Source organism: Sorex fumeus, unplaced genomic scaffold (genome assembly GCF_029834395.1).
Source record: "Sorex fumeus unplaced genomic scaffold, SorFum_2.1 ptg000013l, whole genome shotgun sequence".
Classification (NCBI taxonomy): Eukaryota; Metazoa; Chordata; class Mammalia; order Eulipotyphla; family Soricidae; genus Sorex; species Sorex fumeus.
Genome location: NW_026606070.1, coordinates 16,609,410 through 16,624,739, shown reverse-complemented (window position 1 = coordinate 16,624,739; position 15,330 = coordinate 16,609,410). Strand labels below are relative to the sequence as shown.

Here is a 15,330-nt window from a genome sequence, read left to right as displayed (position 1 = left end):
TGTATTATCTTCATATACAAAAATACCTAGGAAATCCTGAGAAGAAAAAACAATAATAGCACACACATTATCCATTGAATATTTTTATCCTCTCTTTCAGGCCCAGAGAGCTTTTAAATATTTCCTTCTAGACTATGTGTATATTGGAAGAAGAAAGGAAGTTATTTTCCTCACAGCAAACATAGGACATGGTGTCACCAGTTTTATCTGTAGATAAAAACCTGCACAAAAGAAATAATGTCTTATTTTGCACCTATTTCACATATATTTCCCCCCAGCTCACCAAAATGATTGTCTTCAGAGTTTGTGTCCTTTATTCCCTGACTGCCTTCCCTATAATCGAGTTCTCTAAATAAGTACAGGGCCTGAGTTACAATTAAAAATAATGACACTCTACTGAGCCAATGTCCTTGCATGCAGTAGTAAGGTGTGGGCTAATTACAGAAGGTAGGGAGTGATTCCTCATTTTGCTTCATTTTGATTGGTGGACTGGCACTTTAAATAAGGTTTTTAGGTCTTCCTTGAATTAGAGATACAGAGCGAGTCCCAGGCACAGTCCAGAAAAAAAAAAATAATCTTCTTTCTTAGAACTATCTTGGTTGGCATCACCAGGCCCTGAGAGCACAGTGCATGCCAGCATTGCAGGTAAACTGTGATTTTTTGATTTCCATGTAATTCCTGTAAGTTCTGTCTTCCTCTCTCCAGGCAACTTTTGTAGAGGATTTATCTTCACCTGTCAATGTAAGCTGAGTAATAGCTTATTGTAAATCATTATTGTGTTCCAGAGAAGACATATAGAATACCCTTCCAGTTTCCAGCGAAAGAAGGAAAGAAGGAAGGAAGGAAGGAAGGAAAGAAAGAAAGAAAGAAAGAAAGAAAGAAAGAAAGAAAGAAAGAAAGAAAGAAAGAAAGAAAGAAAGAAAAAGAGAGAGACAGGGAGAGACAGAGAGAGGGAAGGAAGGAAGAAAGGAAGGAAGGAAGGAAGGAAGGAAGGAAGGAAGGAAGGAAGAAAGAAAGGAGAAAGGATGAAAGAAAAAGATAAAGAAAAAGTCTATGGAAAATTAAAAACTACTTGTGATTATTAGTGACAGTGACTAATTTAGAACAGTATTAGAAGATAATCAAATTTATTGACTAATCAGTCTTCCAATTATGAAACAGTAGTGTCTTTTGAACCTATAGAATAAATTTAAATAACTATCTTAGAAAGACAAAAACTCAATTAGAGACATTTTCCACTAATATCAAAGAAAAAGTATTCTGTTTGTTCATACTTGAATAAGATACTTTTTGATATGGTAATCTAGATAACTTTAAAAGAGAATTATATACTACACATATCTGCAAATAAAAGTTAGTTATGAAATGATTGTTGCATTACATTTAAAATGTATTTTAACTTTTGCTATGGAAGAAAACTAAGTATAAACTTCTAGAAATAATATTTAATAGATAAGGTCTTATACAACAGAAGAGATTTTTAAATTTATAATTAATTTTATGAAAATATTTAAAGAATATGCATGAAATTTATTGCTACCTGTTCATTTAGGTTATAATTCAATTTTTTAAAAAATACATAGGGTTTGCTTGGCTTTGCTTTTTTACTTAGGTGTTTTTGTTGTTTATTAATCCATTCCAACTAATCAATTGGTTAGCAACAGTCAATTGTTTTTTTTTTAAGTTTTTGTTTCTAAACATGGTATTTTGGAATCTCAGAGGTTCTGATCATTTGAAATATTGTGTTTAAACCATTCTGAAATTTTCAAATAAATATATATATTTGATTTAATTCTCCAACACAACTGTTTCAGATCCCACTTATCAAAATGAAAGACCTGATACTGATCCTGTGCCTCCTTGAAATGAGTTCTGCAGTACCGGTAAGACAGTCTTTCAGGGCATGCTGGTAAAAGCATAGTCAAAGACCTCACAATATTGAAGACCAGTGGCTGAAAGACCATCCATCCACATGGACTCATTTTAATTTATTCAGTGCCATTGGTCTGAAGGAGTCAAAAGTCACAGTTGACTGTCTAGCTTGCTTTTATCTGATACTGACATGAGGGTCAGCATTAGCCATCCACCATCAGTCTAACACCTTGACTTCCTTGGACTCTCGACTGATCCGCACTTGTGTCAGTAAATCCACTGAAGTAGACCAATTGCTTATGATTGCCAACTCCCTGCTGGTCAATCAGATGTTTTTCTTTTTCTTTGGCATGGAAAATATATGTCATGTGTATGAACAGTTATGTATATATTGTTCTTGATCCATGATAAAAGACAAAGTCATAGTATCCTGTATTCTGTAGTTGAATCTGTCCAAAATATTTTCATCTGTGTGTGTCTCTCTCTTTCTCTCTCTCCAACCACTCGTATAGCTAAACTTTTTCTTTACTTATTTGCTAAACATTTCTGACTCATTTCCCTATATACATTTTCAAATGTGAAATATTGAAAGAAATTTGCACCATGACTCAGAATATAGAGTTGTACTTCCATAAAAATGTCATGAAAGATATATAACATGCTCAGAAAAAGTATTCCTAAAATTATTACTCATAAAGGAAAAATTATCCAAGTACATTAGAGGGTATTCCAAAAATATCTGTGGTATAAATGAAAGCATTAAAATCTTTTAACCCTAGATACAGGGCCAGAGCAATAGTACAGTGGGTAAGGTGTTTGCCTGGCACAAAGTCAATCCGGGTTCTATTCTCAGCATCCCATATGGTGTTCCAAGCACCTCCAGGAGTAAATCCTGAGGCAGAGCCAGGCATAAACCCTGAACATTGTAAAGTTAGTCTCAGAACCCTAAAAATAAGTAAAATCTTTTAATTATAGATAGTGAGACTACCCAAAGGACTAGAGACACTGAAAAATTCAATTTTCTCTAATTCCAATTCCCACTCTTAATTTCTTTCTCATAGTATTTAACTATATTAAAAATAATATTACTATAAGTATATGCCTAACTTTTTTTGTCTTTTAAGCTTTTTATTTTCAAAAGAGATTAGTGGACCTTCTTTTTCCATTATTTTTTATTTTAATTTTTTTATTTTTTAATGAATCACCATGAGGTACAGTTACAGACTTACAAACATTCGTGCTTATGTTTCAGTCATACAATGATCAAGTACCCATCCCTCCACCAGTGCCCATTCTCCACCACCAATGTTCCAAGTATCCCTCCCACCGCACCCAACCCCTTCCGCCCCACCTCACCCACTCCCCCTCCGCCGGCATCTGTGGCAGGCACATTCCTGTTGACTCTCTCTCTCTCTCTCTCTCTCTCTCTCTCTCTCTCTCTCTCTCTCTCTCTCTCTCTCTCTCTCTCTCCTTTTGGGTGTTATGCTTTGCAATACAGGTATTAAGTGGCCATCATGTTCCATATATAGTTTACTTTCAGTGTGCATCTCCCATGCAGAGCAAGCCCTCCAAGCATCCTTTACTTGGTGGTCCCTTCTCTATCTCAGCTGTATTTTCCCCCAGCATGTGAGGCCGGCTTGGAGCAATCTTCCTGGTCCTTATCTTTACTATCTTCAGATATTAGTCTCCCATTATGTTACTTTATATTCCACAGGTGAGAGTAGTCCTTCAATGTCTGTCCCTCTCTTTCTGACTCATTTCACTTAGCATGATACTCTACATGTTGATCCATTTATATGCAAATTTCATGATTTCATCTTTTCTAACAGCTGCATAGTATTCTATTGTGTAGATGTACCAAAGTTTCTCTAACCAGTCATCCGTTCTCGGGCACTTGGGTTTTTTCTAGATTCTGACTATTGTAAACAGTGCTGCAATAAACATACAAGTGCAGATGTCATTTCAACTATTTTTTTTTTGCATCTCTGGGATATACTCCCAGTAGTGGTATTGCTGGGTCAAATGGGAGCTCAATTTCTAATTTTTTGAGAAGTGTCTATACTGTTTTTCAAAAGGGCTGAACCAGTCGGCATTCCCACCAGCAGTGAAGGAGAGTACCCATCTACTCACATGCACGCCAACACTGATTGCTTTTGTTCTTTTGGATGTGTGCCAGTCTCTATAGTGTGAGATGATATCTCATTGTTGTTTTGATCTGCATCTCCCTGATGATTAGTGATGAAGAGCATTTTTTCATGTGCCTTTTTATGCCTTTTATCTTTCATGCTTAACTTTTTAATGAACACATTAAATATAGCAGTACTTGGTGCTAGAATGTATTTAAGGGAAAATACATTTGACAATATTCAAAAATTATAAATACCTATCAACAAGTCTTATAGACAAAATAATCTTTCATAGATCACAGAGATTCTATAGAGGTTAAGATGATTCTTGTATGCAGCCAACCTCAATTCAATTCTCAGCACATAAGATTCCCCCCAAAACACCTCTCAGAACCCCAGAGCACAGAATCAAGAGTAGCCCCTAAACACTACTGGGTGTGGTCCACAAACTCAAAAAAAAAAACCAATAATTTTTGACAAAGATGATGGAAGATAGAGTCAAGGCCTCTGAATGGGAGGCAAGTTTAGTTTTACCTAATGCCAAGATCCCATACCACATACAATAAACCAAAGACTCGGCTTATTAAATACACACACACATACACATAAATATTGATCCAAGTTTTTCCCTTTGCTGTTCTAGGATTATTTTTTTAAGAACATACTCTTAGTTCTCTATTTTATTGCTTTGTTTTACTTCTAATTTATTTTCACTATCACTTTCAAACTGAACTTCACTTGCAAAACAACACAGCATTAAGATTCAAAGAGTAGATAATCTGTGTGAAAACAAAATTGTTAAGAATTGTATTAAATTAGGGCAAGAGTAAAAGTATAGCAGGTAAAGAGCTTGCCTTGCCCCTGGCCTACTGGATTCAATCCCCACTATACCAGATAGTCTTCTAAACCCTGCCAGGAGTGATCCCAGAACACAGAGTCATAGGTAAGCCCTAAGCACCACCATGTGTGTCCCCCAAATGAAGAAATTGAATAATTCCCCAGGTAATTTAAATTACTCTTCATTATGCCCCAAAGCTCAAGTCATTTAAAGAACAACTATCATTGTGTTATCTGAACTTGTCCTTATATCCGGTTTGCTTTCTGTCTCCATTTTTCAGGAATACATTCTTTCACCAGAAAGGTACTCAAAATTATTCTTACTTCCATTTAGGTATTTCCTAAGCAACCTGGGATGCCAGGCATGGCTAGTTTGAGCCTTGAGGTATGTATTGTCACAGCAATTACAAATAACCTTTAGATGAGTGTGTTCCAGGTAAGAAAAACACTTGATCTGTTTTTTCTGTTTTGTTCTAGTCAAAAGTAAGTCACTCTTCTCCTCTGTAATCCTAGAGAAGTTTTTGATTTTTAGTAGAACCGCATCTTAACATTTTACTGGAGTTTCACACTTTGGGATATTTCTTTGGGCATTGCAACACTAATGCATAATAGCTACAAATAATAGATTGTATATGTTAAGTAATATGTTGACAAAATTGCTGCATTAAATAAGACACACTGTTCTAAAATGATTAATTATTTCTATTTGGTCCCTTTATAATACCTTATAAAGTTGTCCTACAGATCATTTACCTTACAAACTGTATTGCTTATAAGAACTCCTGTAAGAGCATTAACATTGTGCTAAAGTATTAACTAAATAGTGTGCATTTATTATACTGCAGTTATCAAAATTAATATGTTCTTTATTGACTTATTATTGGTTTACAGTATTATGGAGTTTGGGGGTTAGCGTCACACCCCTATATGTGTCTAGTACAACACTCAACAACACCAGCAATCCAGTGCCATGCCACCACCCTCTACTACTACCTCCCATTCCTCTCTCGTTTCCCTTCAATTACTACCACAGTTTCACCAAATCTAGGGGTTAGTTTTCTGGTTTTTCTCCAACTTATTTGTTTTTGTTTTGATACTCATTCTATTAGAAAATTTCAGCTGAATACCATCACTTGTTCAGATCATAAAAAATATTAACATTTATGGACAGAATATTTATGAGGTTAAAAATTGTCACAAGACTTTGGAATGTCCTCATACAGTGACAATCTGAGAGCAATTACACTTAGAATGGTTAAATGCCACCTCACATGAAAAATGTGGTAGATTAAGTGCTGGTTTCACTGAGTTATTTTCTATCTCACTTTATAGCTTAAACTCAATTCACAGCACTCTAAAGGTCTTCGCACTAAAAGTGAAGTTGACATGTTGAACTGACAGTAACTTTATTGATTTGAGGGTTTTTTATTTGAGAATGAAATGAGAATTGATTTGTTTGCCTGTTTCTCTTTAAGTTCTTCAGTTTGAATTATAAAAGGTAGTGATAAAAAGAGTTAATGAAGTAATGTCCTCACAATTATTTTATATTTCAATTGAATGAACTATTTTCCATATTTTAACGTCAACTCAAGTAAATAATTTTTCTCTCAATGATGGAAATCTCAATATTTTTGTATCAATAACAATGAATCTATCAAATATAACATTTCTTCTTCCAATGAAATGTACGCTATAATTATATTCCTATTAACCCATCCCAAACTTGGTGCTATTAATAATATATGTTGAGAAATCAGGTGTGTCACACAGAAAAGAGATATACATATAAACATTAACTCACTTTTTATTTCTTTACAGACAATGAGACAATTGGGAAGTTTGCAGGGATTAAACATGCTTTCTCAGGTAAATTAATTTTTAAATATTTCTTATAATGATGCAAAATAATGGTGGTAGTAGTAATAGTGATATTAGAAATAGTCTTGTTATTCAGAAATTTGTAAATAGTTAACATCTAAACACTGGAAGAACAAATAACATCAAATAAGGAATTGAGATGATGAAAAACAAAATAAAATCATGGAATGGGATAACAAAGGAAAATAAAAATAACACTGAATTTTCTGTAGTAAGAAAGATTCTTTTTTAAACTATTTATTGCATTATAAAATCCACAATGATCTTAAAATTAAATCTCAAAGAGATTAGAAAATCTGACTCAGAATAAAATATAAATCTATTAGAAGAGAATGCTTACCTAGCCATATTAACCAACACCACTTTTACTTTTGCTATCACTACACATTCTATGGATTTTTTGAAAATTAAAACCAGGTTTAAGCCATACTGCAACAAAAACATGCTTTGTTATTTCTGATTCACGTCTATAGTATTCAAGATTTGGTTTTGGAAAATCATTCAACTCTTTGTGGCTGCCAGGACTTGTTCCACCACATTCCTCTTTCCCATGGATGAGACCAAAAGAACACGAAACTCAACAGGTAAGTTAATTGTGCCAATGTGTTTGGGACTTCAAGCTTTAAAATCTTTCCTTGATTGCCTTCTCTATGTTTTATAAACCATCTCAAATTAGTGTGACCAATAAACAAAAATTTATTGAATTTATCTTATCTTCTTGGAATTATCTAGATTCCAATAAGATTCAAACCTATCATCGCTCTTTTTGTCTCGGCTTGGTTTGTGGCCCCACCAATCAGTGCTCAGGGCTTACTCCTGGCTCTGGACTCCAGATCATTCAGGGCAGTGCTCAGAGGACCATATGGGGTGCTGGGGACTGAACCTCCATCAGCCATGTGAAAAATCTACCCATGTAGTTTCTCCAGCTCCATATATCATTGCTTCTTATACTTAGAAAATTTGAAAATAAAATGAATTAAAATTTTTTATCTTTATATATATTTTCAAGTAGAAGTGAGGTTAGTGTTGAAGATATTCGTAATAAGAGCAATATCATAGGGGCTGGTGATGTAGTTCAAAAGATCAGAGCACATGCATTGCATGTTGGAGGCCCAGGTTTTCCACGGCTCCATATTATCCCCTGAGCACCACCAGGAGCAAGCACCAAGGCAGAAGAAGCCCCTGAGTTCCACTTAGTGTGGTGCAAGAATTCAAAAAACAAAACAAAACAAAAACCTCTTTTTAAAATGAAAGCAGGATATATCCTGGGAAATCCTCCTTTTAATCCCAATTGCCAAAATGATTTTTCAAAGACACACTTAAAATAAGAAGCATCTCACTTTAAACATGTCAGCTCTACTAATTTCAAGAAATCTATCAACAGTAATCACTAATTCTTAGGTACTTAATCTATCAAGCACTTTATAAATTAAGGGTAAAATGAACGCATTTAATAATGTCTCCAATTTCTTAATGAAATTGCAGCTCGGACAAGACAATATATGCTAGCTACTAAATTGGGAGGGATAAGTAACAAAAATGCTACAAGCCTTCAGAAACAGATACAGTTGAAGAGAAAAGCAGGGCCAGCTTGTTGGCAAATTCCTGTACCTCTTCAGGGAGCTGGAAACTAATTCAAAATGATAAAAAGTCACTCTTCACAGGTACTGTCAAAGAGAAGCAACAAAACATGGGACCTTAAAAACAGTCATGTTTTCATTCCATCTGACCTTCCACAGTACTGCCCACCAAATTACATTTAGTGGGACAAAAATTTATAATAGTGGTGAAAATATTTCCAATTGTTTGCAAGGAAAGCATTTGATTAATGTTAATTACCCTCTCTCATTTCATTGACGTTAAAAGTATGACCCCTGGAGCTAAAAGATAAATAAAGGTCATGAATTTCTCCATTGACTAAAGCAAAAAAAAAAATACTAGGAAAAATTTTAATCGAATGAGGAAGTGATAAATTAAAGATCAATAGAGACAGCTATGGGAACCCAGAGGAGGGAACAACCCAGTCTCCACATAACTTCCCATCGTCATGAGCTGGGGTGGTCCCAGAGGAAATAAATACACACACTAACGTGAACCTTACCCAAACGGGTGCTTCTTCTATAAACACAGCTTCCCAGAAAGTCACTTGACTCCCTTCTAAGTAAACAATTACCCAAATCCTCTTGCTTTAGGAATTCTAGACACCACATCCCTCCCACAAACCAGCCCTTCCTGACGCTCCTTTCAAATTTCTCTGCAGTATGAATATTCTTTGCCTGTGCATCCCCCACCTCTCCCATCTCAGCCATCCCTGCAGCCTCACCAGCCGGGACAGAAACCTTTCCTCCCGCCCACCGCTGCAACCGCAGTCCAGAACCCTGCCCAGAAGGGAGGGCCTCAGCCTCCGGTTTACCATCATCGACAGCCACCCTTGCAGCAAGCAGAGGGACCAATGGTTCAACAGCAGATAGCACCATCAGATATGCCACCGAAGGAAGAGGTAATTCCTTTCTCTGGCGTCAAATCGAGTAAGTGAATGAAAGAAAATCAGGCACATTTCAGTAACCAGGGTCCTCACCCATAACACATGAAAATATAAATACATTTGGAGCCATATACATATCCAGGAGTAGAATGTACAGCCATTTCTGTCCTTTGGCTATACAGGTCTTTGATTCTGAAAGATTCTGTGCTTATAAAACTTGATCTTTTAGTTGCAAGAAAGGAAGGAAGGAAGGAAGGAAGGAAGGAAGGAAGGAAGGAAGGAAGGAAGGAAGGAAGGAAGGAAGAGAGGGAGGGAGGGAGGGAGGGAGGGAGGGAGAGAGAGAGAGAGAGAGAGAGAGAGAGAGAGAGAGAGAGAGAGAGAAAGAAGGCTAGCTTTCGAAGGAATTAATTCAGCCTGAGAAGTCTGAGCTACCTATTCCTGTGTTCTTTTTCATATCAGAAGTAATGAGAGCAGTGATTGGTCCCTCCATACAGCAAATAGTACTTTGCATTATTAATATTCTGGCGGCAGAGAAGATAATTGTGCAAAAGTATCTTGTAATAATAATACTAAGAAAAATCACAATGGACAGAAAAGACGCCATGTAAAAGTGTGTTATAAACTCTTAACAATCCTCCGGGTCATCTAAATACAGTCTTAGACTAATAGATATTGTCATCTTTTTTAACAGAAAGGCAGACTTTTGGGAGGTTGTAAAATTCCCTAGTGTTACACAAAAATTAAATGGCTGGACCAGCATTCAAATAAACTAGGAATCTACTCTTGTTCCGAAATTCACTACTTTCTACTCTTCAAAATGTAGAAAATCCATGATTTACACACTGCACCTTTCTGAGCACAGGTTTGAGTCATATCAATAAAAACCATTATGATCTTTCGAGTTGTGCCTCCCAGGCCAAATGAAAGAAAACAATAGAAATTTTTTGATTTATGCTTTATATTGTTTCATCATAATTATGAGTGTTTGGTTCACTTTGCCTAGCTATTTAGTCAGTTTAACATTTTTCTATGTTGCAGCTACAAGGAATGGATTACACTGAGCCCCAAGGCCCAGGAATGGATTTTGCTGAACCCCAAGGCCCAGGAATGGATTACACTGAGCCCCAAGGCCCAGGAATGGATTTTGCTGAGCCCCAAGGTCCAGGAACGGATTTTGCTGAGCCCCAAGGTCCTGGAGTAGACTTTGCTGAACCCCAAGGTCCATCGGTAAGTACAAATATCATTGTGATACTTTTTTAGAAAATAAATTATATATTTCAAGATATAAATGTGAAATTTTTTATTTGTTTTATTTATCTATTAATTTAAAGTGTAGTGGGTTTCTTTGTTTTCTAAGCTATAAAATATTATTTTACTGCTAATCCATCTGGACATGTGTTTCATATAACTCTTGGAAATAACTGTAATGGGAGATTTGCCTGTGCTGCAGCAGATATGAATTATTTATTCTGTTTTCTACACTTAAAGCTGTTCCACATTGCCCGTTTGATATCTCGGGGGCCTCTGTCACAAAATAAGCCATCTTCAGTAAGTTTTCATTTTTAATAATTCTTCTGTTTGTAATGTACTTAAAACTTTATCACTTGGAAATGTATATTTTAATAACTACTGCATTTATATTCAGCTTTATCCAGGAATATATTACATGTCCTATGGAGCAAACCAATTGGTAAGTCTTTTATTAATACCTTATTAAAAATATTATCTTTAGGAACTGGAGTAATAGCACAGTAGGTAGGGCGTTTGCCTTGCACGGGGCCAACCCGGGTTCGATTCCCAGCATCCCATATGGTCCCCTGAGCACCGCCAGGGGTGATTCCTGACTGCAGAGCCAGGAGTAACCCCTGTGCATCGCCAGGTGTGACCCAAAAAGCAAATATATATATATATATATATATATATATGCATATATATATTATCTTTAAATGTTTTAAGGGGAAGTTTTTAAAACTCAGGCCTCAAATAATAGATTTCACATTCTCTGAATTAGCAACTAAAATGACAAAGAGGAACACTTACTATTCAGGTAATTCTGACACACTTCTTTTAAAGATAATTAAAAGATAAATTTTTAATCAGAATTATTCGAGCAAGCTAAACTTATTCAATAATGACTCACTGCTCCACTTTGCTTTGCCTCTGAACACAGCATTAATTTTTTAAACTTTATTATAATGAATCACCATGAGATACAGTTTCTGATCTACAAACTTTTGTGATTATGTTTCAGTCATACAATGTTTGAGTACCTATCCCTCCACCAATGCCCATTCTCCACCACCAGCAACCTTCCCGCCACCCCACCCCTTCTTACCCCCTGCCTCTGTGGCAGGTACATTCCCTCTTATTCTCTCTCTCCTTTTGGGTATTATGGTTCACAGAATTAATATTAAGGCTTAAGACAAACTCAGTGATTTTCAACTTTGTCTTCAGTAGCTCACAGATGGTGGTTGGTTCATAGTATAATGGTATGGTATTTATTTTTTAACAGAATGCTCCTGGAAGACTTGGTTTCATGAGCTCAGAAGAAATGCCAGTGAGTAATATCTTCAACTTTTTATAAAACTGTTGGTGGATTAAGAGTAACTCTTAATGGTCTACATACAAGAGGAACTGGCCATGAAGTTACTGAATTTAGAGCATGAAACTCAGATTGCTCCACTCCAAAGCTAAAAGCTTGATTGTGAAGCAGTCCACAAAAGAGGTTATCAATTTTATCACATAGTCATTTCTGAATGATGACCATTCTTGCCCCATTTCCTTATTATAATCAAGGGAAAATCCACCCTAAAAAATCATCAACAAGGTGGTCCTTGTTTGCATAGATGTATCACTTGACCCTTGAATGATAGTACAGCACTTGTCTTGCATACAACAAAGCTACGTTCAATTCTCAGTACCTCATATAGTCTCCCAAGTTCCACCAGCCGTGTGGAATCAGGTATAAGCCTTGAGGACAACTGGGTACAGCCTAAACACAAAGCAATAATTAAATAAAATGAAAGAAGGAAAAGCCATCAGCATCCAAACCCAAAAAAGATACATGTGTAGAAGATCACAGTTCCTTCTCAGACCACATAATCTTCCCAAACAACTAATTAAGCATTAATTTAGACCTCAGAATTGAAAGGAGGAAAATAAAATTAACCAGGTTTTTTTTTAATAGGACTTTGTTTGTTTTGGTGGCAGAAGTAAAACCCAAGTCCCTTATGCAAGGCTGAAACTCTAGCTCCAAACCATATGCCCAACCCCTCCCTCCCAGAAAAGTAACCAAAATTTAAGTGTGATTATTACAAAACTCAAAGTACAACAATAAGTTTATTTCCGTACCTTTTTATGCTGTTATCATTATTCACACCTGTTACAAGTTCAAAATGTTACATCATTCTGAACCAAGCAGCCAGGCTAAGATTTGAGATCACACAATTCGACTTCTTCCTTAGAAACTTCTGCCTGACATGTTTGCTGGAGCACAAAACAAAACAAAAACCATCCTGAATTAATATATCATCATCAAGTAGAAAACTAATCAATTCGATTGCCAAAATAAAACTCACATTTCAAAGTTGTTGAATTACTTCTATAAGCTATTGCACATAGTGTACAATAAAGGCAAGATAGATCAAATAAGGTGCCTGAGGTCAAGAAGTTCATGATTTAATCATTAGAAAAGAGAGACAAAAGTGCAGTTGCTCTCAAATCATGCAATAATGTAGTAGAGCTAAAGAGAAAGAAAAAGGCTTGCCCTTAGCCTAACCCGGAGATTCATAGTGGCCACCCTGCAGGATATATCCCCTGGAATTAGTAGAGACAGATAGTAAGAGGGAAAAGAGTACTGTGTCTACATAAAATCTGAATAACTGGTTAAAATTTCAGTAGTGTTGATGCCCTTCGTTCTTCTTATAGTTCTAACTCATGTATATTCTGCCTCATTCTCCAAAGATTTTTTTGCAACTTATGAAAAATACATAATAAGTATAACAAAAATTTAAGACGGATTTTAAAGTGAGTCATGGTTATAAGGAAATGAGAATGCAGACTTGTAAGCCACAAAGCCCTGCACAAGTGCTGTAAATAGCCCTAGATTTGAATTCTGAAATTTTTGACAGCAAAGGTAGTAAAAAAGGAAATATCGTCAATTCTAGAATTCTAATTATTCACAGGAAATATTTCAGTTCCGCCTGAGTAATCTGCTTTGAGAGAGACAAATCAAATATGAATCCATTTGTTTGTTGGGCTTACGGGGTTTCCCAATTCGGTTGCTTCTTTTTATCTCAGGTGCCAGAGAGACCAAGTGGCATGGATGGTCTTGGTGGCCCCCAAGACCTCTAGACTCATCACTAAACTCCGAAGGAATCATATTGCCACAAATGGTCCACAGACCCCTGAGGCATCACTGGGTTGGCCTCTAATTAAGAAAAAAAATAACTCTAAGTGTTTTCTGCTCTTGCTTCTGCCTTGCTTCTCCTCTTCTTCCTCCCTCACCACCATAGTAAACGGGTCTCCCTTTCACAAAAGTGGGTTTCCCCATGCCAGGAAAATGTAGAACCTTCTTCCTTATATGTCAAAAGCACTTAAATGCTCACATAAAGTTGTCAGCCGACGTGTCCTGTTTTAGAGGGTGTCGGTAAATCTGATCGGGTGAGATAAGTAGCTAGTAGTAATGTGTCTTTGGGAATTTTTCCCCAGGGTGGCAGAGCAAGCCCCATGACCTATGGATCCATATACTCTCGACTGGGAAGCCTGCGACCCAACCTGGCGGGGATGCCACAGAATCAGAACCCAGCCATGGGCGGAGACTTTACTCTGGAGTTTGACACCCCAGTGGGGGCCACCAAAGGCCCAGAGAAGGGAGAAGGAGGTGCACAGCGCTCCCCTCAGCCTGAGGCCCAACGTGCTGATCCTGAAGATCCTGAAGCCCGAGATTTCGTTCCAGAAGCAGCACTTGGACCCCTAGGAGGGCTTCTTGCGTCCCCCAAGGACCATATTCCCAGCCAGGCCAGGGGCCCTGCCGGGCAGAACTGGGGATTCCCCGCTGTCACTACAGATGCCACTGACGCACTAATGACCCCAGGAATAGCTGACGCTTATGAGACCTACAGTCCTGATTTGATCACACCCCTGGTTTTCCAGGGGGAGTCTACCACGGATACTACCATGGCCCCAGACACTCAGCACACACCAATGGCAGGAAACAAGGCCCAGAAACCCCAGATTAGCCATGACGCATGGCGCTTCCGGGAGCCCTGAGAGCCTTGAAATATTAGCTACTTTCTGTATGCACCAGGCCCCATGCTTTGTCCCCAAACGTTTGCTAAAACACTTATTGTCCTTCTGCAACGAAGGCATTAAAAATTCTAAATATATACAAGTGGCTAGAAATAGTGTAAATCCCCTTCTTGCTTTCCTTCTCCTGTTGAAATAAAATGTGTAACTGTTTCTATGATTCAGAAATACGATTAATGACATCAAAGGAACTCTGTTTTTGAAAAAAAAATCACTATTTCTTAGCTGGTTTCTTATTCTTAATAGAAGTTCTTATATTCTTTATAGAATTTCTTATATTAGCTTGGCATTGTTATATCCAGGAAATGTGACACTACTTTGGGAATTTTTCTTTAAGCAAAGGCGCATAGGCTCTGAATTATAAGCTATTTTCTTCAAATGTTATTAAACAGAAATTAGTGGGCAATCCCTGACTGGTATTACTGATTTTAGTATACTAGATTGAAAATTCTCATTTGTAGAGTATTTTATTTAATCTAGTAAAAACATCTAGCCTATTTTAAATAAAGAATTTTTCTCACTGAAAATATCAATAATGACACACTTGTTATTTACAAATATTAAAGGACTAAGAAAAGCATAATCATTTCCTTCCTTTGTTACTCTATAACCCTATTTCATAAAATTCATTCACTCATTCATGGGATGTTTATTGAGTATCTATTTATGTTCTAGTCACTGTGCTAGATAATAAGAACCCCTTATCTTTATTCAGAACCTGTTGGATTGTAGTTCTAAACATTTGAAGAAAGAACATGACTTTGTCCTTTCCCTTCCCCCCCTCCCCACAGGGAGCTTAGGTTTATTGAGTTACTCCCGCCACAG

General features: G+C 36.8%; 1 protein-coding gene across 1 annotated transcript; it reads left to right on the top strand.

Moving 5' to 3' along the window:
• The first annotated feature begins 545 nt into the window (after window positions 1-545).
• On the top strand, window positions 546-14,708 carry AMBN (ameloblastin). Its single transcript, XM_056111452.1, has 11 exons — window positions 546-645; window positions 1,815-1,883; window positions 5,170-5,220; window positions 6,654-6,701; window positions 7,187-7,297; window positions 8,974-9,213; window positions 10,261-10,425; window positions 10,687-10,746; window positions 10,844-10,888; window positions 11,711-11,755; window positions 13,909-14,708. The coding sequence occupies exons 1-11, from the start codon at window positions 631-633 to the stop codon at window positions 14,467-14,469; spliced, it is 1,410 nt and encodes a 469-aa protein (XP_055967427.1). The 5' UTR covers window positions 546-630; the 3' UTR covers window positions 14,470-14,708.
• Window positions 14,709-15,330: the final 622 nt, after the last annotated feature.

What these genes read in the sequence shown, in the direction of transcription:
- AMBN (XM_056111452.1), top strand. An exon ending in GATTAAACATGCTTTCTCAG is followed by an intron (nt 6,702 to 7,186) that starts GTAAATTAATTT and finishes TCACGTCTATAG; the next exon opens with TATTCAAGATTTGGTTTTGG. An exon ending in TGAGCTCAGAAGAAATGCCA is followed by an intron (nt 11,756 to 13,908) that starts GTGAGTAATATC and finishes ATTTTTCCCCAG; the next exon opens with GGTGGCAGAGCAAGCCCCAT.